At 36.2% G+C, this 25,348-nt stretch overlaps 1 protein-coding gene across 23 annotated transcripts in view; it reads right to left on the minus strand.

Annotated features, from left to right (window-relative positions):
• Positions 1-348: 348 nt before the first annotated feature.
• The window catches only part of pex5la (peroxisomal biogenesis factor 5-like a), a 139,255-nt gene continuing 114,255 nt past the window's right edge, over positions 349-25,348 (minus strand). For 11 of the 23 annotated variants that reach the window (XM_087257362.1, XM_087257360.1, XM_087257361.1 and 8 more), the window contains 7 exons: positions 25,187-25,330; positions 21,847-21,917; positions 15,849-16,055; positions 12,417-12,582; positions 7,836-7,993; positions 5,139-5,336; positions 349-5,040 (listed from right to left, as the gene is read on the minus strand). In XM_087257362.1, coding sequence (XP_087113488.1) covers positions 5,022-5,040; positions 5,139-5,336; positions 7,836-7,993; positions 12,417-12,582; positions 15,849-16,055; positions 21,847-21,917; positions 25,187-25,330 — 963 coding nt within the window. In that variant the 3' untranslated portion in view covers positions 349-5,021. Of the gene's footprint in view, positions 5,337-7,835; positions 7,994-12,416; positions 12,583-13,727; positions 15,522-15,674; positions 16,056-18,984; positions 20,168-21,430; positions 21,918-23,062; positions 23,430-24,063; positions 25,331-25,348 lie in introns of those variants that run through there. The other 12 variants (XM_087257363.1, XM_087257355.1, XM_087257352.1 and 9 more) reach the window with 5 other exon arrangements.

A 25,348-nucleotide genomic window follows, 5' to 3' on the forward strand; every position in this document is an offset into this window, starting at 1 on the left:
CCAAAGACGTGTTATAGGTGAATTGAATAAGCTACATTGGCCGTAGTGTATGTGTCTGAATGCAAGAGTGTATGGGTGTTTCCCAGTGCTGGGTGGCGGCTGGAAGGGGATCCACTGCGTAAAACATACGCTGCACAAGTTGGCTGTTTATTCCGCTGTGGTGACTCCTGATTAATAAAGGGATTAAGCAGAAAATAAAATAAATGAATGAACATAAACATTTGTGCCATGACTTCTTGACATATAATTGGTTACAGTGCATCTTCAAGGAATATGATCTTTACTTACTATTTTAATGATTTTTGGCATAAAAGTAAGATTGAAGACATCAAACCAGACATGCAAAAGTCTTATAACAATCTTTTATTTTAAAAGATAACTTTTGTATATGCATCTACCCTTTAAATACAGTGCCAGAGTTATTAAAGCCTTTGGCAAACATTCAGAATGTTTCAGAAGAAGAAATTCAGAAACGCAGCTCTGAATGCTGATGTATTTTCCAGTCTCTAATTCTAAAGACTTTAGTAAATCTGGCTGTTGCAATATTGATATATGACTACAAAGAACGTCTTGTTAAGATTTGTACCCACTGCATTGCAAAAACCGCTTTTAATTTCGGAATATTTTACGGTAATGCCGTATATTCTTCAGATCAATATATATATATTTTGAAATGCAAAATATTGTGGTTACAGTGCTATATAAGTCATAGAAATGAAGGGTATAGATTAAAATAGGCATGTCAAGTTCATGCATATAAATACCTCTACAGCATTCAAAAAAATAAGTATATTCGGCATGCGGTCATACATCAGGAGTTTTTCTGGAGCATAAATTCATCTAGACAATCACACCTGAGATTGTACAAAGTTCTAGAAAAGGGAGGTTTGGCCTCAGGCATGAGAGAATCTACAGTGTCTACTGTAACATTCAGCTACAAAGCACAAGCCTGTTCTAACTGTATTGATAGCATATACAGGACTTTTCAAAGAGTTTCAGATACAGAAGAAGTAAGAAATACATAATAAATAAATGGAACAACAATTCATAAATTAATAACACTTGAAAATGGATGCTTGAACTGCTTTGCATGCTCTTTTCATAAATATTGGAGATCAACTCTTGCAGTTAGTGAGGGAATAATGACGCTACAAATGAAAGCTGGGCTGAATCACAAAGACTTTCGAAGTAAGATACTTAATACGTAAAGTTAAACAGACTTGATCTGAAAGTGCAGATTTTCTACCCTCTACCCACAAGTTTACACCAAAAAGTCACAATGCAGGTAAGCTTTTCTGGTGCTTCAGACTTTTCTTCTACTTCCAGCTGCATGAAGGGGAAAAATAGGTTTTGCATAGCATTTTAAAATCATTAGCCTATGTACTGACTTTTTGTGAGGCGCACAAGCAACATTAAGCACTTGCATGTTCACGCTAATGAGCAAAATGAAAAGTCATGCAAGCTAGAGATCAACTATAGTAACGCTGCCTTCACTTGCTATGGGACATTTCAGGAACACTTTATTTTAAAGTTGCCCTTGTTACGTGTTCTATGCACTTACTATGTTAATTACAATTCATAATTACATAATTCATAAATGCATAATTGCATGCAACTAACCATAGAACTAACTCTCATCCTGATTCTAACCACAGTAAGTACATGTAATCAATATTACTCTGTAGTAGTTACACTGAAACAAGGACATCTTAAAGTAACACTCCACCTTTTTATTTTCAAATAAGAGTTAAACGGTTGAGTTTTACTTTTTTTGAATCCTTTCAGCCGAATCTCCAGGTTTGGCAGGAGCACGTTTAGCATAGCTTAGCATAAATCATTGAATCGGATTAGACCATTAGCATCTCGCTTCAAACAAACTCTTTTTTTTAAAAATAATTTATAAAACGTGACTCTTCTGTAATTACATCGTGTACTAAGACTGATGGAAAATGATTAATACATGGCTAACAATACTTTCATTTCAGCATAATAATCAAGGAACTTTGATGTCATACTATGGCTGCAGTAGGCGCAATGATATTAAGGCAATTATACCATGCTCCCTGGATTTGAAATAATTAAAAAAATGAATTTTTAATCAAAGAATTGTTATTTTCTAATCTGATTTAGATAAACTCTAAACTGATTGAGTGATTTACGGCACAGAAAGCTTTCTTTTTTTTTTAAACCTGTTTTTAATCATTTCTATCTATGATCTGCTGCAAAAAAACATATGCTGAAATAGTTGGCAGTTTATTTTGTTGTGGTGATCCCTAAAAAATATAGGACTAAGGCAAAGGAAAACGAATGAATGAATGAATAATTTTTATCCTTTGTTATTTTTATATCTTATAGATGTTGTATTTTATATCATTTAATCTTGTTTATTTAAAGCACTTTGAATTACCATCATGTATGAAATGTCCTTTGACAGGGTCTTAAAAAGTATTAAAAGTTCATAAATCAATTATGAGAAAATGAAGGCCCTTAAAAGGTATAAAAATTGTTAATCGCGTTTTTAAGAGGTCTTAAATTTTGTTCAAGCGTTGTACAAAGTGTTTGACTCCAAAAAAGCATAAATATATTGATTTTCCTCCTAATATTAAAAACAATGTGCTCGATCCATGCGATTGGATCGGGCCGGGCCACGTGCAGCCAAGCTCCTCTTTTCGGGTGATGTCACGTAATTTTGCGACAAATGTGGGGAGGTGATGTGAAGCCAGTTAAAAAGATGGCAAAATGAGAAAATGTAAGTTTGTGTTTGCGTAAGTGGTTGGAGAAAGACGAGTTTAAACAGTGGCTGAAGCCTGTTGCTTAAAACAACCGTGTGATTTATTCTTTCAAGCTTTGTTTCTTCCAAGCTTATCTTTCTCTGTTGCATGGTTGTGCTCCTTTGATTTATTTAACTACAACTGTTTATTAACAACTGTTTATTAAGTTAAGGTGTGATACTGATTGGAACTTGAAGTGACGATGAGGTCTTAAAATATTCTGAGAATGTCTTTAAAAGGTCTTAAAAAGGTTTTGAAATTACCTTTAGGATCCTGCACAGACCCTGTATAAATAAACTTGCGTTGCTTATATGCTAAGCTAAAAGTGCTCCTGCCAGATCTGAACATAGGCCAAATAGATGGTTTAACTCGGTTAAATTTGTAAAATGAGCCTATTTTTCACCCTTAAAAGTGGAGCGTTTCTTTAAAATAAAGTGTAAATGAAATTGAAATTGAAGTCATGTTGTCATATAAAATTAGGAATCATGGAAGATGCCTTATGGCAAGATGATATAACGTTAAATTCTTTCAATTATATCATTCTTTTTTATAAAAATATGACTTAATGCATAGGTACTGCTTATTCATTAGATAGTGTTAGGTTATGAACTATTCTGCTCTGGATATAATCTAATACTGACTAATATTCAAAGATATTTTGTAATAAGTATTCATTTGATATTTCTACTTAATAATTAAATGTTACATTTAATTCAAATACTTTTTATACTAGATAATATTAGTCATTTGTAAGGTGTGTAGTATAATATAGTATGTAGTAGACACTAATATTTTAAGTATTAGTATGTAACACATAAAAACTAGTACCTAAAGATAAGCACTAGCTAGTGAATTAATATTGGTACTTAATTAAATAAACAGTAGCTAAAAAAATAAGAATTATTACCATGAAAACACACCTTTTTTAAGGGTTAAATGTTATAACAGCTTGCCATATATGCCAGGTCAATATGATTCATGTGTTTATATGGAATCACAAAAGGTTCCCCAAGAAAAAAATATTAGAAACCACATTTAATGTTTCTCATTTTAACATGTGAAGTTCATGTGGTTTATCTTACTCCTAATTTATACAGTTTGCACAGAATGTCAAGATTGCGTAAGTAGGAATAAAGTCTGAAATTTGTGGCGAAAGCAAGCTTCCATATGAATGCAGCTTTAGAGGCTTTTCATGTACAATTCTGTCATATTTATACTAAATTTGATAGCACATGAAGGCAGCATAAATGAGCAACAATGGCAGCATCAGGGTATAAAACTCTTAGGCCCAGTTTCACAAACAGGGCTTGGATTAAGCCAGGACTAGGCCTTGGTTAAATTAGGCTATTTAAGCCAAATTTAATAAAATGGCCTTAGAAAAATATATAAATGGTGTGCACTTGGAGAAAAAAACTGACACTGATGTATTTTAAGACATCTCACTGCAAGTTATTTTGAGTTGAGACAGGTCAAACATGCAACTGAATCTTGACTAGCCTTAAACCTTGTTTGTGAAACCCGGGGTCATAATCACACATATTTGGCTTAGATTTTGGGCAGCATTTTTTTTCAAAAATACAAAAGACACTTGTTTTCCTGTCAAATCTAGATTGATATTGCGGGGCAGTATATGTGAATTCCCTGCTTTGAATTCTGAAAAATAATCAGTAGGCCTACTACACTTCAAAGATGTGGTATGTTTTACAAACAAACAAAAAAAAAAAGACCTTGATGAAACGCAGACTTCGGTTTCAGTTTTATCAAGAGGTCAAAGTATGGCAAGGAATGGCTTTTATCTGGTATCATCTCAGTAACTTATTTTACATGCACAATAAGTAAGGCTTTTTAAAATCTGGTCTGCAAGCTCCAGGAAATAAAGGGGGAGATGCAGCAGAGATCAGGCGAGGAGTGTCCAGGGTTCAACCAAGTGCCACCAAAATCCAAAAATAAACAAATTAATAAAACAACCTCGCCATCTCAAATAAAGAGTGCAATTCAACCAATGCATGAAGTCTACGTAATACAGTACGTCTAATCAAGTCACTGATCTGGAGTTTTGTTCTTGCGCATTTATAGTCCGCGTTCGTCTCATCAGTCGTAGAATTACAAGTCAAAACAGATTTTCTTCTGTAGCAGGACTAGCTGATATTTTCTCTAAGGCATACTTGTACAATCTTCACCCGGCGTTGTGCTCTTAATCTTAAACTGATGTGCAAATCTATTAAAATAGTACCATCCAGCACTCAGTTCTCAGGAATGTAAAGGTGCTCTGCGGAAAAAAGAAAAGAAACAAAGTTGCTTTTTGACAAAGTTGGTCTCATAAAGGACTTTGGATGTTGGCCATGTTTAAAGGGTTTCCTCTCTCACATGTCCAGGTTGAAAGCTTTCATTAGTAAATCCAGGTCTCCGATGTTAGCAGCTTGAAAGAGCTCCGGCTGGTCCAGCATGGAGAGAGCGATCCGCAGCGCTGCCCAGATGTTTCCAGACATCACCTGGTGGGAAAGCTGACGACTCCTGCTCTTCCTCTGCAGACCAAGGGCCGTCAGGAAATTACTGGCTGCCTCCCTGCAAGTTCAACATGAAAAATAAAAAGTTTTTTCTGAAAGTACAGAAACGTCCAGCATATATTTCCACTTCTTGACTAATTTAAAGGTATGCCTATAGGCATAGCTGAATAATGCGATTTCAGTCCATAGAAATGGCATACCGTGAGAATCTATTGTTTACACTCTCATTTTAATCAAGTCAATGTAAAATCAAGGTGAAAAACAGACCAATCAGAACAAAACTGTTCTCTTACTGTACATTGCAGAATCCATACTACTGTATGGATGCTCCAGGCTGTGTTTGATTGGTCAAAACAATTCATTGGCCGCAGCAATGTGACAATAAAGCAACCCGGGCTTATTTCTGGGAGAATGCCTAATATGTGCCAGGAGCTGTGTTTTTTTGCAGATCTTGTTTTCGCAAATCCACCAGAGGCCGCTGTATATGCTTTTTTTAGATCTCAAAGTTCTCTTGTGAGTGTCATTCATGCCTGCTCTTCTCGCATAAATTCACCGGAGGCCGGTGTTGACTGACTGTTGATTGACTGATTTACTGACTAATCAACCGACTGATACCCTCCACCCTTTCCCTTCCTCAAACCCAACCAATGGTGTTTTCAAAAGCACAGATTGGCCCGCCCTCCCACTTCCCTCAACCTAACCGACACTTTTTTAAAAGCAATCCAGAAAAAGAAAAGCCCTCGCCTGATTTTTACCCTGTTTTACCACATTCTGACTCTGTTATTTACTTGTTTATTTTATTTTTTGGCTTCTGTTTTTCTCATCTGCTTTCTGGAATGTCATCAAGGCCAACTCCTCTCTGCATCTCAAGTTTACCAACACACAAGTATAGCTAACTGGACAAACTGGTAACAGAGGGAAAGCTGTCCATACGGGGGTAAGCAGTCAGCTGGTAAGTGCGAAAATGAATGTAGCATTCGGTTTAAAGTCAAATGCAGCCATACGTACCTCTGGCTACATGATTTACGATCTCAAGAAATGTATATACTGTAGGGCTACGTTTTTAGAATGAGCCTGTATTGCAATAAAGCCAGGCTATTTATAATAAAAGAATTTTAAAAAATTAATAATGCTAAAAATTAGGAGTGTTTCTTTGGTGCACAGCGATGTGGATGCGGACAATTCGATATCGGTTCAGTAATAGATCCTAACCAGGTATTATGTACTGACTTAATTTATCTCATATGCGCTATGTCACAGTAGCTTACTATGGCAAGGGAGGCGAGCGCCACTGTTGCCAACTATTTTCAATGAAAAGGCGCTAAGCTCTGCCTGAAAAGTTGCTAAAAGTCACTAGATTACATCATACATTATTTGCATATTACTGACGTCATCATGTTCTACCATTTCTGTTTATTTAACAGCCTATGGTAAATAAAGGGGTATTTATATTTGCACTACGCTTTATTTGCATGTCAATTTAATAAATTTACTGCTGTTTGAATACAGTATATCAGTATAGATGTGGATTGAATTTGCAGTAATCTCTCAGACGTAATAAACTCAGACAAGTTCTGAAATTCTCACTAAAATTTCTGCAATTGTGTTTCAAGAAAAGAATAAACGGTGAAATTAAATTGCTAAAATAAAGAAGAGGCAGATCGGTTTGACTGCACAAGGAAAATACCTTCACACTGCCGGTGCTAAATCATTTGCCGTCGGTACGCAGAGGAGTGATCTGCTCTCAGGCTGCAGGTGGGAGAAACTGACTGGGCAGCCTGTCAGAGCTTTGAGGCGGGGGAGGGGCTGGCGGCCCAAAGCTCTTTGAGAAAAATAGGGAATATGCAATATGGACACATGAAATTCTATAAAAATCTCCAGTAACACGCAAAAAAAGTCACTAGATTTTTGCTAGACGCTTTTTTGAAAATTTGTCGCTAGGGGGGTCTGAAAAGTAGCCGAATCTAACATTACTGGTAACGCTGGCTAGCGCGAGTAATTAAAACACTGCAACTGCTTAAAAATGCATAAACTCTGCACAATTCACTGCGTGTGTGTTTGCTGGACAGTCTTTCACTGGCACTGAAGTTACAGCATCGGTGAACACTGATGAGTGATGAATACGCTAGAGCCAATCGTAGCCCTTACTGTTGAAGGTGTAACCAATCATAGGGGTGTAAGAACTCACTCAACAGGGCTCATAAAGAGAGCGGGATATTTACATTTGTTTATTTGCTATAAATGCTCATGTTGCTTGTACTTAAGCTTTTAAAGGTCCAGTTCATATATATGGTGTATGGTGTATGGAAAGAATCATCAATGCAACGTGATGCACCGAGATATCGGATTGAACTGAATTGATGGCATGATAATCGTGACCAAACCGAACCGTGAGACCACTGTAGGTTCACACCTCTACTAAAAATGATATTATATTTTATACTGTGGCTCTGTTGGATGCTTGATTCTGTTTGAAAGGTGTGTTATATTATTAAAGTATGTTATATATTTAACAAAAAGTTGGGAATGACACTTTTCTCATGTGTTAATCACAAACCTGTGAGCGCCCATGTTAATGCAGCTGATGCCGAGGTTGTAACGTGAGCGGATGAAGCCAGGCTGGAGCTCCAGGGCTTTGGTATAGGCCTCCACTGCTTCCTCACTGCGATCTCCATTAGCCAGCGTCGCCCCCAGCCGATTCCACAGCAGGTAGTCCTGTACACACCAACGGCACAAAAAATCCCTCCGGCTCAGTGTCACGGATCAAAATAATTATCACATTGCACATGACAGATTACGCCATTACATGTGACTATGTTTAATACCATTAAGCGATGATCTGCTTATTCTTTTAGGGATGAAAATAAGAATTTGACCTTTATGTGCGGTGACGCTGCATAAAACAGTTGTACAAAGAAGTCACAGAGCCTGCTATCAGACTTTCTCTTGCGCAATGCTATTATCTTTCATCGTATTCACGCTCTGAGCCCCCCAGCAGGCAAGCAGACATTACCAAGTCAAGCAGATGGGAAGGATTTTCGATTGAGTGTAAATGCAGTCTACACGGGGGGACAGAATTTGGCTTAGCAAGCATCAATCGTGGACAAGGTGACCCACAGGGTTCTGGAGTCAGCGCTCATGAATGGTAAAGCTCCCCTCAAGTTTCAAATGAACTGTTTCAAAGATTTCGGAGACACTTTAAAAGCCTCCAGTGACTTTTCCCTCCCTCTCTTCTTTGCCCTCTGCCTTCGGGGAGCAATTCTGTATGATTTAGTCCCAGTTTGTCAGCCGAGTACACTGACACATCTTTACACCAAAATGGAACCAGAGCCGGTTCATGACCAGGCGAACTGGAGCTTGTCACAAACTGCTTGCATGCTTCTGCAGTGAACAATGATATAACACTGCTATGTGCAGCTCACCTCTCTACAGTAGTGTAAAGTAACAAATTACAAATACTCAAATTAGTGTAATTGAATCCATTTTTTGTCAGTAATAATACTAAACTAGGTAGTTTTTAAAATCTGTACTTTTACTTGAGTACACTTTCCTTCAACCTACAGTCATTACTTTGTTTTTTTTTCTTTTACAGAAAGTGATAGGACAAGTAGATCCCTATCTGATCAATCAGTGCTTTGAAAAACCTTAAATTGAATTTACAATGCAGTCAATAATATGAAGTAATACTAAATGAATATTTGAATGAAAGCATTGGACCAGTGGATAAACCAGTAAGTGGGTCACCAGGATTGTTTTTTTACTGACTGAAGGGTTACAGGATGTACACATATTAGTGCTGTTTAGGTTCATGTCCAGTCTTTTGCAAATAAATCATTTATTGCATTGGGTTAGTTCAGGCAGGACACATCACTCAACCCTGCGTCAGCTGATGGTCAGCTGTTCATGAGTACCAATCTAGTTCCGACATCAATCATGGTGGCCTATTTAGGTCCATACATCAGGTCTTTTTTGGTTAAAAAGTTCTGCAGTATGCATAGAGGGGTATGTCCATGACAAAATATAAAGCCTAAATCCCAGTGCAAGCAGCAGTCACCATTTAACAGCTTTGTTCACCAAAAGCTGGGTTAATTAAATTTGAATATAATTTAATAACTATGATTTAAATTATAAAGTGATCTCGCTCTCTTATTTTAGCCAAAAAGCCAGATAGGCTAATTGTTGTGCAATAAAATATAGCGTTAATAACAGACAAGAGACACGCCTGGTCAGTGCTTCTACAGAAATCATTCATAGAAAGAACAGCCAGAAAGGGGAAATGCATGGATTTGTGCTGAATACTATCCATCATCGTCTAATAATAATGTACAGTACCTATAATTGTCAGTACATTTGTATGCTTTTTTACAGATTCTATTTTACTTTAAAATTAAGTGCAATTAAAGTATAAACTAAAATGCAAAGTCAAAGCATAAATCGCAGAGGTGAACAAATTTAAGAGAACAGATTTTCTAACCACCAAATATAAAACTAAGCAAAAAAAAAGAAAAAAGAAAAACAACAACAACACCAAATATAAAAGCAGACACTTATGCGCTATATAACACCTTAACTATTGACTAAATTGCTGATGAATATCCACACGACAGATGTAAACATCACAGAGTTGGAGCTCTGACAGGGACATGATGGCTTTCAATGACTAAAAAACAGCTGCAGATGAAGTTTATTGATTGCAAGTACTCACAATTCACAGTTTGTAATCATATATCTGTTTTTATGATTGATGTGTGTGATCCAAATATTTGTAGCTTGAAACAGATGGAAATATGACTGGATTGTGCTGTGTTTACATCCTCCCACACTGCTTGATCCATGCCTGGCATTTCTCCCCTTTGGTTTGAGATTTCGGGAAGGTAAAGAATTCTATCACCCCATCCAAACTTTTACAATACTAGTTCCAGATTTGCACAATCCATATCCACAATGTTTGGCTTGTTTTCCTCGCTTGAAATCTTGACAGACCTCAAGCATCTAGGTATGGTTGCTAAGCCATGATTTGTCTGTGGAGGTTTTTGGGTGGGACTTAGTAAAGGGTCAATTTTAAACTCCCTCCATCCTACCCAATTCCCCCTTGCTCATATCTGATATATGTTTAGGGTACCACCAATAACATGGTCATCAACCTCATGTCTATGGCATTTACATGAACTCCTATTTAATTGTAATTGTTTATGCAAAGTTTCTAGTTTTGTTACTGCACAGATGGGAACCATACTATACCAGAACAGAACCATACCGCCAAAACTCATTCATTCATTCATTCATTCATTTTCTTTTCTGCTTAGTCCCTTTATTAATCTGGGGTCGCCAAAGCGGAATGAACCGCCAACTTATCCAGCATATGTTTTTATGCAGCGGATGCCCTTCCAGCCGCAACCCATCACTGGGAAACATCCACACACACTCATTCACTAGGGTCAATTTTAGCACATTCAATCCACCTGTACCACCTATCTTTGGACTTGTGGGGGAAACCGGAGCACCCAGAGGACACCCACATGAACACGGGGAGAACATGCAAACTCCACACAGAAATGCCAACTGACCTAGCTGAGGCTCGAACCAGTGACCTTCTTGCTGTGAGGTGAACATGCTACCTATTTTTCTTTTTAATTATTAGAATCAAATTGGTCCGGATTTGAAAATCCCATGTTTTACTATCCAGGATTAACTAATCTATCTTACTTTTATAAGTTTTTAAAGGAACATTGGGTGGAATCACTGTGATCAAAATACCAAATTTTAGGATTTGGAACCAACAGTGTAGATGTAACCAACAGTGTAGCCTACTGGCTTAGCAATGAACAACAGGTACAGTAGGCAAAATACCAATGGCCACAAACAGGCATTGTTTGTTTTAACAGAAAGAAACAGAAAAACTGCAATCAACAAACATTGAACACTTTTACTTTGTTCTAATACAATACGGCTTTGATATTGTTTTGTTGTTGTTGTTTACCATAGCTCATTAGATGTGACATGCTTCATATGCTTCAAATATGAAGGAATTTATATAATCAGTAACCATTAAGTTTGTGATCATTCACTTAAAAAATAAAACTTTATTATTTTATTTTGTTTATTTAGTAAAAAATAATCACAACTGAATCCACCCTTCTGGTGGGATTAGGCTAATCCTGTTTTTTGTTTAATCAAATATATCCCAATCTGAGTTCAAAGTTTTGAAAGGACAGGTTTGATTCAAATCAAATATAAGACTGGGCCCAATAAATATCGGAGGCTTCTCCAGTGTAAATGATGCCATACTTGGTAGGTGGAGGGAGTAGACTTTCAGAAAGTACAGTAGGTAAACCTGATAAACCACCAAAATCTTAATAATAGGCAGGTACTTTAATAAGCTACAATTTTATAGTGAAAATTGGTTATTGCCAAAATCCTCTTAAACACCTGATGTGTGCCAGCAGCTATAATGCACCGGAACACCCACCTAACACCAGTTTACTGGTAGAGAGGAGATTGGTGGTTATCCAAAGGACAATCTGGAATATTTTTTATTTATTTCTATATGATTTTATATTATCACGGAAAATCAGGAACTTGGTTTAATGCCTGAGTAGGCAAGACAGTCCTGCTGAGTTTTGACCTAGAGTATTTTTATAAAATCACCTGACTGTAGTTTCTAGTAACCTCTAGACCTTGATGAGCTTATTCACATGTATTTGATTAGCACTGGAGTGCAACTCTGCAAAACCTGCTCATTCACGGTTTAATATCCCATCTAAAGGACAGCGCTTTACGACTGTATAGTGTCCTGATCTCTATATTAGGCTGCTGGGACTCATAGACGACAGCATGAACAGCTCCTGTTGGCCTCTTCCAGCAGAAACTCAGCTTTTCTAGCAGTTGGTTCTCTCATTCAGTTACTAACAAGACTCAACTCTACTTAACTTCAGCAGGTATATAGTGATACTGTGATCAGTAAACTTCTAAGAGTCTAACACAAGAGTGATGTTTTTCAAGAGCAATAAAAAGCAACATTATTAAATTGATTCACAGGACATTGCCTCACAGCTCTGTTTGAGAACACCAAAGGGCTGGATTTTTCCAATCCAGAAAACATCAGAAATAGCCACTGGGATCATTATGGTGGATTTACCTCCGGCCGCACTGACAGCGCTGCATTGAAAGCATCAACTGCTTTGTTGAACTCAGAGCTGAGGTTATACAGCACTCCCAACCCAGTCTGTAGGTCTGGGTCAATGGTGTCCACGTTCTGCTGGGCCGATTCCAGGTAAAGATCCTTCACCTCTGGCAGTAGGGGGCTGGAGATATAGAGACACACAAAGGAAATGCCCTTCAGGGACATCCTAACCAGCAACATCATCAAAATCTGCCATTTAATAGCCAAGAAAAAGGAAAAGAGCTCTCTAGAGAGAGATTTTAAATTGAGGTGCATGTAGGAGGTATCTGAATGTACAACCAAAAACATTTGTGTTGCTTGTTCAAACAACTTGCTCAAAACAAGCTGAATTAACACAATGCACCAGTTTTGAGGAGGACAAACTTAATTGTTTTATGTTTAGTTCACTTAAATTCATAAAAACAATTACGTTAACTTAATTTTTTCTAGGAATAATATGAATGAATTGTGTTGAACCTAGCATTGTTATTGTGTAGGGACAAATAAAAATGGTTCTAACACAAGATCAACTTGTCACTATTTACATGCAAATCACTTAAAATTATGTAGGGGAACTTGCTAAAATGGCGACGCGGTGGCGCAGTAGGTAGTGCAGTCGCCTCACAGCAAGAAGGTTGCTGGTTCGAGCCTTGGCTGGATCAGTTGGCGTTTCTGTGTGGAGTTTGCATGTTCTCCCCGTGTTCGAGTGGGTTTCCTTCGGGTGCTCCGGTTTCCCCCACAGTCCAAAGACATGCACTATAGGTGAATTGGGTAAGCTAAAATTGTCCGTAATGTGTGAGTGTGAATGAGTGTGTATGGATGTTTCCCAGAGATGGGTTGCAGCTGGAAGGATGTCCGCTGCGTAAAACATATGCTGGATAAGTTGGTGGTTCATTCTGCTGTGGCGACCCCGGATTAATAAAAGGACTAAGCCGAAAAGAAAATGAATGAATGAATGAATGAATGAAGTTGGTAAAATGTATTTGTGTATAAATAAATCAGCAGGACATTATTGCAGAAAGTTCAATTTACCAATCTTAAATGCTATAAAGACTTATGAAATCTCTCCATTCCATCTCACACTTTGCAGCGACCTATGACCTTCTCTTGCAGGAGAATAAAATCACCTTTAAATATGTTTTTATTCAGTGATTTGGCCATGACAACATAAAAAAGTTTAATGTACAAAAATAAATGTAAATATTAATTTATTGTACACCTCCAGACATCTAGAGATAACATGTTAAAGATGCAGTAGGTGATTTTCTTCAGATTTTTTTTTTTATTGTGCTGGTTGAAAGTCTCTTTACAGTCAATAGTAATGATTAAAGTAAATTATCTAAATGTATTTTTTTTTTGTATTTTTATGTAATTCTGGGTGAGGCATAAAACCACACAATGTCACATTAGTCACATCACATTAGTTGCTACACAATGGAAAACGTGCTAGATATAATACAGTTTTTGTCTAAAATTGTAGCATTATAAAGTATTATAAAGTTTTCATAATGGCCAATGACATGATCTAGTCATCTTTAAAGTGTGCGCTCGTTATTTCAGGAGGCAAGGTTTTGGATGGCAGGGTGAGGACTGTGTTTTCACAGCTATTTTGCAAATGGTAAGCATTTTGGCAGGTCAGTTACTGCACCTTTAAATTACATAGAGTGGAATTGGGAGAAATGATTAATAAAATGTTTAAAAACAATTCTCATTTAGACAAAAATCTGATATTTAGACAAACCATTTTGGGCTTGTTAAACATTACTGGATCATGTACAGAGTTATGTAATAACTTTGAAGTCCAGGAATAGGCATCACGAGGGCGCAGTGGGTATTACAATCGCCTCACAGCAAGAAGGTTGCTGGTTTGAGTCTTGGCTGGGTCAGTTGGCATTTTAGTGTGGAGTTTGCATGTTCTCATGTTAGCATGGGTTTCCTCCGGGTGCCTCGGTTTCCCCCACAAGTTCAAAGACATGCGGTACAGGTGAATTGAATAAGTTAAATTGTCCGTAGTGTACTTGTGTGAATGGTAGTGTGTGGGTGTTTCCCAGTGTTGGGTTGCGGCTAGAAGAGCATCCGCTGTATAAAACATATGCAGGATAAGTTGGTTCCTTCCACTGTGACTTCCCCTGATTAATAAAGGGAATAAGCCGAAAAGAGAATGAATGAATGAAGTCAAGGTGAACTGGAAGATGCTGAGACTTTTATTTCAGTATGTTGATGTACGTTTAACTGAAACAAAATATTGTGTTGGGACGGGGCTTTTTGTTTGCACATCACTTCTTCATAGCAAACTAAGAGTAGGCCTATAAGAGTGGCGTGGTTAAGAATATTGTGCCTGATGGACTAGAAGTCCACTTTACCACCTACTTTTCGTAAATGGCATACCGAAATGGTTGCTGCTCTTAAGCTTGAAAAAATTAACTTTGCAAGGGCAGATGCTTCTAAAGAGTTCTGGAGCCTCTTCCTTGCTTATCTTTTTAAAAGTTGAAAGTAGGGCGCTTATGATTCATGGACAGTTTTACTCTTTCTTTTCAATGTTTTGAGTTTAATTAAGTTAAACCTAATGGTGTAAATTATTTACTTTATATGGTACATGTTTGAATGTACTGGTGCCCGTTTTTTATTGATTCACTTATGTAAATAATTTGTTTACATTTTTTTTATTAGTATTTTTTTTTCATAATTTGTATAAAACATAATGTAGATTGTAAAAATGTTTTTTTGCTTAGTTTTGTACTTATAAAAAACTGTTATAGATAAAATTTTTTTTGAAAAAAATAATATTGTGCCTGAAGCCTTCAAATCAACATCATTTAAGATCCAAGCATGAAAGCAAATGATTAGACTGCTAATCTAAATGATTAGATAACTAAAACAATTTTTTTCCCAATGCTTTAACTTGCACTGATTAATTGTTCACCTAAATAATAACGAGTACCAGATTAAACAGTCAATTTTGATTTTTACAAAGGCTTTTAAAATGTAGTTGCTGTATAATTCATAGGTCTCAAACTCAAACGAGGTTTTGACTGAAATTGTACCATAGGTCTCAAACTCAATTCCTGGAGGGCCGCAGCTCTGCACAATTTTGCTCCAACCCTATCACTGATCCAAATATTTGAGGTTTTCAAAAGAGTCATGAACACCCTGATTAGTTGGATCAGCTGTGTCTGATTAAGGTTGGAGTAAAACTGTGCAGAGCTGCGGCCCTCCAGGATTTGAGTTTGAGACCTATGGTACAATTTAAGTCAAAACCTCAAGTCAGACTCAAAATAACTCCTGGTTAAAAATAATTACAAGAATAAATGTAAAGTTAGTTGCGAGGTTTAGTTTACACACAATCCAAATAAAGTTTGTAGCCGCTGAATATTCTTCACAATGAACTGCATTGATTTGAAAGCCTACCAGCTGACTGGGCAGGGATAGGAGGGTCTCCGTGATCCAGGTGAGCCCTGCAGGTGCGTGCGGCTCTTCAGAAGATGCTTATATTTGGGGTTGTGTCTTATCCAGCCCAGCAGCGCCTCACACGCTTCCTGCCTCATGCCCGTGTTGGTCAGGCTCACTGCCAGAGCCATAAGGGCCTGGAGGTTGTTGGGGTGGAGCTCCAGACACCTGCACACACATACAACAGGGAAGCATCTAAAGAACCGCTGCTTTTGATGGACACTAATTAGCTGTCTGCCATCATAATGAGAGGCAGATGCTTCCTGATTAGTGCTGCTTTTAATTCATGGGTGAATGCTTGTGTCATGCCGTGGAGTTATATTCCATAAAACTCAGATAAATCACTTGCTTAGTTTAGGATGGAAGCCGCATTTGGTGTTTTACAAGCGTGACAGGGTGACATCTGGAGATTTTTTAGTACAGCACACTGGCTAGACGGATCCATCAAAGATTGAATATGGAGACGTAACGACACCAAAATAAAAGCTTTTACTAGGTTGTTTTTATGAGAGTCAGTAAAAACATTTTCTCTTGTTGTCCATTACAATAAAAGCAGTGCACATTAGATTCACATGAGAATCCATCTGAAATTTTCATTATAATCTAATTTGATTTTACATAATCAGATAAAAAAAGTGGACATTATTTACTTACTCTGATATTGTTCTAATCCTGTATGACTTACTTTCTTTTTCAGTTCACATTTAAATATACATGTAATAATTCTTTTAAAGCTAGTGAACAGTGACCTGTATTAACCTTTTTAAAAAGACACAAAAGTATGTAAGAATAGTCCCTCTCTCTCCTTACTCTCTTATTTCTCTGAGCACTAAGAGTCTCTTTGTATAATTAGCTCTTGTTTTGTGTATTGCCTCTTCATGTTGAATTGCTTAATGCCTCATTTGTAAGTCGATTTGTATAAGAGCAACTGCTAATTGACTAAATGTAATTGTACCCCCAAAATTCTTTGTGTCTTTTTTTATCTCAGTACTGGAACTTTGCCACATGACAGTTTTAAACTTTTATAGTTAATAGCAAAAATTAGCAGCTGCAATGAATACGAGTATTTACTAAAGTAAATAAGATAATTTGATTAAATTTTGTATTGTATTTGAATTCTCACAAATGTGCTTCTTCTGTCCACAGTATAATCCCCTGAACAATGACTAATGACTTTTTTGTTTTGTTACATATTGTCTTTTGTCTTGTTTTCATAAAACTTTATTCCTCAAACACCTATATAATATATTATGTATTATAATTATGTGCAAACATTTTGTACAATAAGTGTGACCATGGCACTTTTGAAAATTCCCCTTTTGAGGTATGAAACAAAAGAAAGTAATACAGCCATCACTAAAAAAATTATTAGTTACTTTATTTAAAACAGTGAGTAGATTGCCTTAAAAGCAACAAATTGACTTTACTTAAAGGCACAATATATAATATTGTTTCATTAATATATATATTAATATACATTATATATCTTGCTAACTTCAATGCATACATAATTTCAATTCTTAAGAAGAATGTTCAAATGCAGAGAAATAACCAATTTTATCTAGAGACCTTTGTTGCTATGATAATGACGTCATATACCCTAGATTTCTTGTTTGGTTTTACAGCAAACATGAAAAAACACCATGGATGCTTTAATATGTTGTGCAGTTTACTAGACTGTATAGAGCAACATTATAACAGAACCTTAATAAAACAGCACTGCTGCTTCATTCCCACGACTTCATTGATCATGACTGGAAGATCCAGAAAAAATCAACTGTGGCATATAAATGTTCAGCTGCTTTTTTGGCCCTTTTGCTTTCCTCTCTTTATGTAGCTCTCTTGTTTCGCTTTGACCACTTTCTGCTTTCACATCAGATGCATAAAGCGTGAATAAATCTCGCTATTCACTTGCAAATAGATGCTGGAACATTTTGAGTGTACTTGCTTCATTCGCACATCAAATTTGCTTCATTTTGCACATCAAATTCACTTTACAATAGACCAGGATTCATCTGTCTGGTCACTCTAGCTTTGTTGCTAAATGGATTTTATTGAGAGAACAGCTGTGTTTATGTGTTTTAGGAAGGCTGAAAAACAATGTATATTCGTTCGGCGCCGTGTCTAAGTGCACTAGATCTTTTTAGCAGTGCACCCAGCTTTGTGAGTTCACCAACTCCTCCAGAATATGTATCTGGATGAAGGAGGCTTTCAGCAGTTCTTCAAACTGAGCCAAGCCCAGTTTGATTAACTGTTGCCTGGTGTTGGCAAGAAGATTTCCCCTTGGGACACCAACAACTGGCACTACGTCATAATTACTCTAATACAAGAACAAGTTCATGATTGGTTAACGAGGCACGAATGTCTGCTGAAACGATCAACTCGCTTCAGTAGTGCTTTATTCATGCGAATCGTGTCATTCGTGCTGCCTCATTTGAGTGAAATGTTACGCAGGATGTCTATTCATATCTTTGCATTGACTTAACATGTAAATCACTCGCGCTTCATGCTTCATCCACGTCTGGTGTAAATGCAGCATTACTCTGCTTCAAATAACCATGATCATATGTTTTGAATGCTGAATCATTAACAGGATTTCTGCAGGAGTGCGATAGAATGTAACAAGACGACATCTTCCATAATTTCACACTCAGTCACGGCATAATATGCCTTTGTTTGTTGTAAATACACATCTTCTAGTGGCAAAAATGACACATTGTGCCTTTAAAAAAGTTAGTAAACCTGTTTAGAACTGTAAAATTGGAACTGTTAAGTTAACAATTTATATATTAATGCACAGTTAATCAACTTAATAATTTAAAGCCAATGGATGTACTTACCTTTTTAAAGAAAAGTCAACTAATTGCTTTTTACAGTTATTTTACATATCCAGTTTAATTTTGAATATACTCCCTCTCCCATTCAAACCATCCAATTCAAATAGGATGCCGACTGTGTCACATTTCACATGTACCATTTACTTTAGGGAGTACTGATACTTTGTAATTGCTAAGTTCTAATTGGCAGTTTCAAATTCTTGGTTGTCAAAAAGGTGGAGATGCAAACAGCATCATACAAAGAAATGTGAGCGACTGAATCTGTTTGTGAATCTTCTTCCAATTTTATTGGAAATAAAGTACAGTACAACTTAGCAGCTCAAGACAAACATCAACATTTTCTGAAGCTTTTATTTCATGCTTTCCTTTTCATATTAAAATCTGAAAGAAAAATGCTAAAATTAACTTGAAGACCGATCAATAGACTAAAGAAAAACATGATTATAATTTGCAACATACTAGTTCAAATTTTGTATACGGTTTAGGACACACAGGATGTGGATTGCGACGTAGCAACAACAGATGACACACCACTTTTAAATTAAGTTAGATAATACCAGAGAAGTGATGCGGATGCACGGTACCAAAACACAGCTTTGAGTGTCACTGGTGATTAACACACATAGATTGGAGTTTTCACCCCGGTCGCTCAGAGGAACACTGTATGAGATTATGGCTGGTCTGTTCTATCCAAAATGACTGTAATCTCCCAAAGGCCTCTGTGCTTATGAAATGCAGTTTTAATTGGATCACCGGGTTATTACAGTAGTGCTTTATCTGGAGCAGGAGAGGGCATGGCAGAGAGCTTTGTCTCATTTGGTGTCGCTGATAACCACATGGAGGTGTTCGATTCAAGGCCTGTCTGACATTCCTCTCTGTGTTAAACACTCACAAAAACATGTGGAAATGTTGCTTTCATTACTCAGCATACCATGTCTGTTCAGAAGGGATTCATTTTTAATTAACCTTAATCTTGACTTGACATTGATGATGATGAGTATTTTAGGTTCATTATCGTTAGGTTACATCTGATTTAGTGCATAACCTTAAGGGTTATAAAAACACATAAAATATATCAGTATTGTTTATAATGTTAAACCTTCAATTTTGACCAGTGACAGAATTTTTCTGTAATCCTCACTTTCACTTTGGTGCATTATCTCTTTTTGAAATATTATAGAATCGCCACTGAAGATGCACAAATAAACAATTTAGAAGCTTTGCTTATGGATTGCTTCACAGAATGCTACTCGGTCTACTCCATTTGATTTTTCAGTTGTTGTTGTACCAACATGCTCATAATAAATGCTTATACATGATCATTATAAAATAAATAAAAATCTTGGAAATAAAATATTTGTGTTATATACTTTATATTCAACTATTCTCATACTCTAAGAACAATATAAATATTTAAACAACAGTTCTATCTGTTTCTTGAATCTGATTGGCTGATAGCCGCAAGATATTATGCAAATAACAGCACTCGTCCAGCCTCTTCACCCTTCACCCTTGAGGATTACTGGACAACATAATGTACTTTCGAGGCTTTTTTAGGCGAGAAAGTAGTTGTTTAGATTGCAACTATGCACTTTATTTATATGAATAGTGCCTATTTTAAAATATCTAGATTCATTACATCGTCCGCCATCAGCCTGGTTAAGCAGACCAAAGAAAGTGATGGTTAACGCTCCGCCACAAGATGGTCTGCATAAAAAGTCCTTATAGAGAATAAAATCTGCATTTTCTTAACATTTTTAATGTTTTACAGCTCAATAAATCATTATAAATCAGGAAAGTGACATTTTAAGTTGATCTCTCTCTTTTGTATTTTGTAGTGCTGTATTTATACAACAGAATCTGGTAGTGTTGGCTCTGCTTTGGCTTTTTCGGGGTTAATTATTGTGATATCCTGATTGCAACAGGAAAATACTGGGAAATCTCTGTAGACTGATGGCTTTTCACATGCGTGCTTACATCTCAAAGGTAACACAAACACAGAAATAGTCGTCTTTAGGGGGGCATTTTATACACAATGCATATTACACATTAAGCGACCGTTACAATATCACAATAATTAACCTAGAAAAAAACAGAGCAATCACTAACTTACCAGACTGCTGTTTTGTTTGCGATAATGAGGAACAAGGTTGAATCCAGATTCTTATTCGAAGCTTCTTATTGACTATCCAGTCTACCTTAAACCATGACGCGTCCGTTTTTCTGCTTGTTATTCGCGCTCAGAAAAACACTCTATGCAAGGGCTTATTATGCAGTCCTGGCGCCATCTTGTGGATAGACAACGTCAACCGTCTTTGGCCGCCGACGAGCTGTCTCTCAGAAATTGTAAATATTTTACAATAGGCAATATTCTTACATATAAACTGCATAGTTGCAATCTAAACAACTACATTCTCGTCTAAAAAAGCCTCAAAAGTACATTTTGTTGTCTAACAACAGTAATATTTGTCAAACTGCAGCGTCTCTGCTTGTTGCTGGCTGTGTGTGGGCAGAGTAATACACAGTGAAGGGTGAAGAGGGCTTTGTGTGATGTTACTGGCAAAATATCGCACGTCTATTAGACAATCAGATTCAAGAACCAGACAGAACTGTTGTGTGTGTATATATAAATATATTAGATTTTAAATTCTTTTCAACTTAACAGGTTTGAAATATTGTAACAAAAATAATTACTGCTCTTGATACTGTTTGCAATAAATTACTGATTATGATTGATCTTAGTGTTGTAGTAGTAATTATATGCAATTTTTTATGATCAACAAAATACACAATTTTTTTCTGAGTTTGGAAAAAAACTTGATTCTTTGTGTGTTTAAAAAAAAAAGGACATCCAAACCATGTCTGGACAAATAAAAGGCTAAAAAAAAAAAAAAAAAAGACTAGCCACCAAACAGTCATTTGTGTCTAATCTCGTTTAAGCCTTGTTTAAGATGACTATGTTTAAACGCCTATTTGACATCATTTGAACACATTGCTGGGTCTGAAAAGTTACCAACACTCTCAAAGTGTTCACTTAGACTTATTCACTTAGACTTCATAAGTGGTTTGGCTCTATGTAAAAACACCATTTGCATATGATTCATGCGGGCATACTTCGTTACCTCTGGAGGGAGACAATTGCTGCCTGCTCATTCTCATTCTCTGCTTGTGTGGTTCCCAGCACCAGCCAAGCCTGAAAAGAAAACAGGTATTGAACAATGAGCATTGGGGTTATCACCTTGACTCCGGTGAAGAGCTGCTATTGTGCAGGAGCTTCAGTGCTAACCTGGGGGAAATGATTCACTCTTAAAGACCCGTGGCTTAGACAGAGAACACAATGTTAGCGAGGAGCTCAATGGACTAGTGCTGCCACTTCTTGAGATGATGACACATTGCGTGTACTTATACAGTGCCTCTTCACAAATATCTGAAGTTTGGAATGCTGGTTTAAGGTGGGACCATTGCAATTTATTTATTTTACATGGAAAACTGAATAACCCTGTTGCCTTAAAATTATTAAGTAAATAAACTATCAAGTCCATAATCATAAAATAAGCTGAAATCAACATGTCACTTTTTAAAGTAAAGTAACTTAAAAACGTGTCTCTGTTGTTTTTTTTTTTAGCCTGTGTAAGATTTCAATTACAATACAGGGTCTATTTCACAGACAAACTAACAAGTTATTTAAATACTGGACATTAGTTTTCAATAAAATTATTATTAGTTTGTGGATGTTCACAGTATTTTCTGAATTTGCTAAGTGTCAAAAAGAGATACCTGAAGAATCTCTTCATAAAAACAAACATACAAAACAAATAGAAAAGGAACAATAAACTAGTCTTCAATATTTATTAAACAATGTCTCATTTGCACAATATAACATAACAAAGTATAGTGCTAACTATACACGAGCTACACACAACGATACCCTGTCCACAAGCAGTGTCTTGCATTAAGTGTGAGACTGAGTATTTATTCTAAGATGAAACATTTGAAGGGTTATGAACACTGAGCAAGACTAATTATTAGAGGATAGGCTTCTTAACTTTGTGTGGGAGGAAACTGCTTGGCGAAACCCTCATGACAAGGCTACAGTTTGTGAATACAATGGGAAATGTATTAATGAGCCTTATAAATAGAATTTCACAACATGGTTAGTTTGGCTCTTAAAGGTGCCATAGAATGCATTGATACAATATGGTAAATTGCTCTCTTATATCTAAATTGAAGGTTAGTGGCATATAAGCATGTTCAAAAATGATACAGAAATAGTTTAACAGGTCCAGTTTCAACTCTACACCTTTTTGTGGTTCATTTTTTATTTTTATTTTTTTATTTAACCTTTTGAATTGCATTATGGGAGCTTGATCTTTCTTCCAACAACATTTAACCTTACAAAAGTTTAAAACTTTTAGAAACATTTTTAATAATTTAAAGTGGTATATCCTATTTAGACCCTGAGTCCATTACAATGGACATCACATGTCAGCCAATAGTGCCTACAATCTCAAAGCCTACAGTCTATGAGAGTGGAGAATAGTCATCCAAACAAATGGCGGTAAAAAATCCACAACACTGAAACCAGCATGGCGTCACTTCACTCCAGACACAGACATAAGCCATATTTACAATGTTTTTATTCAGATTTATTGATATATTTGCCAATATTTCATAGATTGTATGTAGAAAAGAGGGATTGCACCCACTAATTAAAGTTTAAAATATTTTTAAAAATGCAAGCTTTAGATCAGGATTTTTTCAAATATGTCTGTCCATTAAGAATGTGTTCAAGATCTGTTACAAACATTATATCTCCAGGAATGCTGATTAAAATTTATTCATATATATATATATATATATATATATATATATATATATATATATATATATATATATATATATATATATTTAAAAAACTATATCAATGTACTAATTCATTGCTGAAACAATTTCATATGCAGAATATACAGATCTTAAAGTTCTTGAGCATATGGCATATGGAAATATCTCAGATGTAGACATTAAGTGGAGTGATGAGGAAGATGAAGATAAAGTTTGTTTTAAACAAGGGGCAACCTATACGACAAAAACCTCAAAATTGAAGTAAAAATGTTATATTGTTCGTGATTTTGAAAATAATTTTCAAGATTATACCAGCAATTATATATGTTTTCTTTTTTGTATTTTATGTTAGTTTAATGTTCAAGATGTACAGCTATTCTGACCTGATATTCATTGAAATGGACAAAAACATATATACTTAAAGATTGTGGAATTTTTGTTGTTATAATTTGGTCTCATTTATAGGAGTCTCAAGAACTATGAAAATATAATTTTACATTTTTTAGATACTTGGAATATAATTCAGGTCTGAAGGGGATATTGTCTGGATTGATATTACAGTACAAAAGCCTTGTAATAAACTTTCAGGACATTTCCTGTTTTTATCATACAATATATTATTTCAAAGTATGAAAACGTCACTAAAAGTCACTTTGTTAAACTGTAGAGTTAAATTTTCAAAATTAAAAGTCAACAGAGCAGAGATCAACATCCCAACATGCAATTCAAAACTATAAATAAACAAAAAATACCAAATACGGAAACTGTTAATTAACAGATATTTTTTTACAGTGTAGGAATTGACCCTAATATGATATACTTGACTTTAACCATATTTGGAAGAGTCATGAATATTAATGAGCTCTACTTAGATGCCCAAGCAGCTCATGTCATTGCCTGACACTCACACTCATACACATTACAAACATACTGTACACATCGACTTATTATAAAAGTACACAGTAAATTTAACAATATATATACTTTAAACTACCAAAATACTCATTTCAAAAGTTAAAATGTTTGAGCCTCACAGTATGTCATTTCCATAAACTGAACTGAATATATTAGTCAGCTATGCATAAGTATATATAGATTTTCATTCTTCAGCACCTTTAACTCAACCAGTGTAGTGTACTCATGATATTTCCGACGCAAAATCTCCCTGCTATTTGCGTTGTAATATCATCTTTTGACATTCAGCTATTTTGGAGACACAATCATTTCGTTGTGAGATAATTCCACGAGAAGAGGGATAATCCTCTCTGGGATGTAACTGAACTATTACATCATTAAATCATCTGAAAAAAAGCAACCATACTCATTTACTGGAGTGTTAATGGTTTGCCATCAGTCACTGTCATGTAGGATGTCTAATCCAGAGCTCTTAGTGAAAACGAGAGAGAACAGAAAGCCCCTGCCTCGGCTAATCATGCCAAGATCTGTAAAATGTTCAATGTGGGCAACAAGCAAACTACCACTTATCACTGTGTGCAGGAAAGGTGTGACGGTGGTCTGATTGGCAGAACATGTAGCTTTCTGTTTTCAAGCTGTGCAGACGCTGATTTGATGGAAGTAGCAGGTTTACTGTTGTTTTCTAAAGCCGCTCGGCTCGCTCACCTCTGAATCCTGAGGGTCCTGCAGAACGGCAGCTTCCAGAAGAAGCACAGCGTTCGGCAGCTCTCCTTCTCTCGACTTGCGCAATCCCTCCTCAAAAGCATTTGGCCAGTCTTTGAAAGGGTTATCTGTGTGGAAGTAATAGCCCTAAGAAGGAAATAGTGA

The sequence above is a fragment of the Danio rerio genome, chromosome 6, assembly GCF_052040795.2.
Source record: "Danio rerio strain M-AB ecotype USA chromosome 6, GRCz13ab, whole genome shotgun sequence".
Taxonomy (NCBI): Eukaryota; Metazoa; Chordata; class Actinopteri; order Cypriniformes; family Danionidae; genus Danio; species Danio rerio.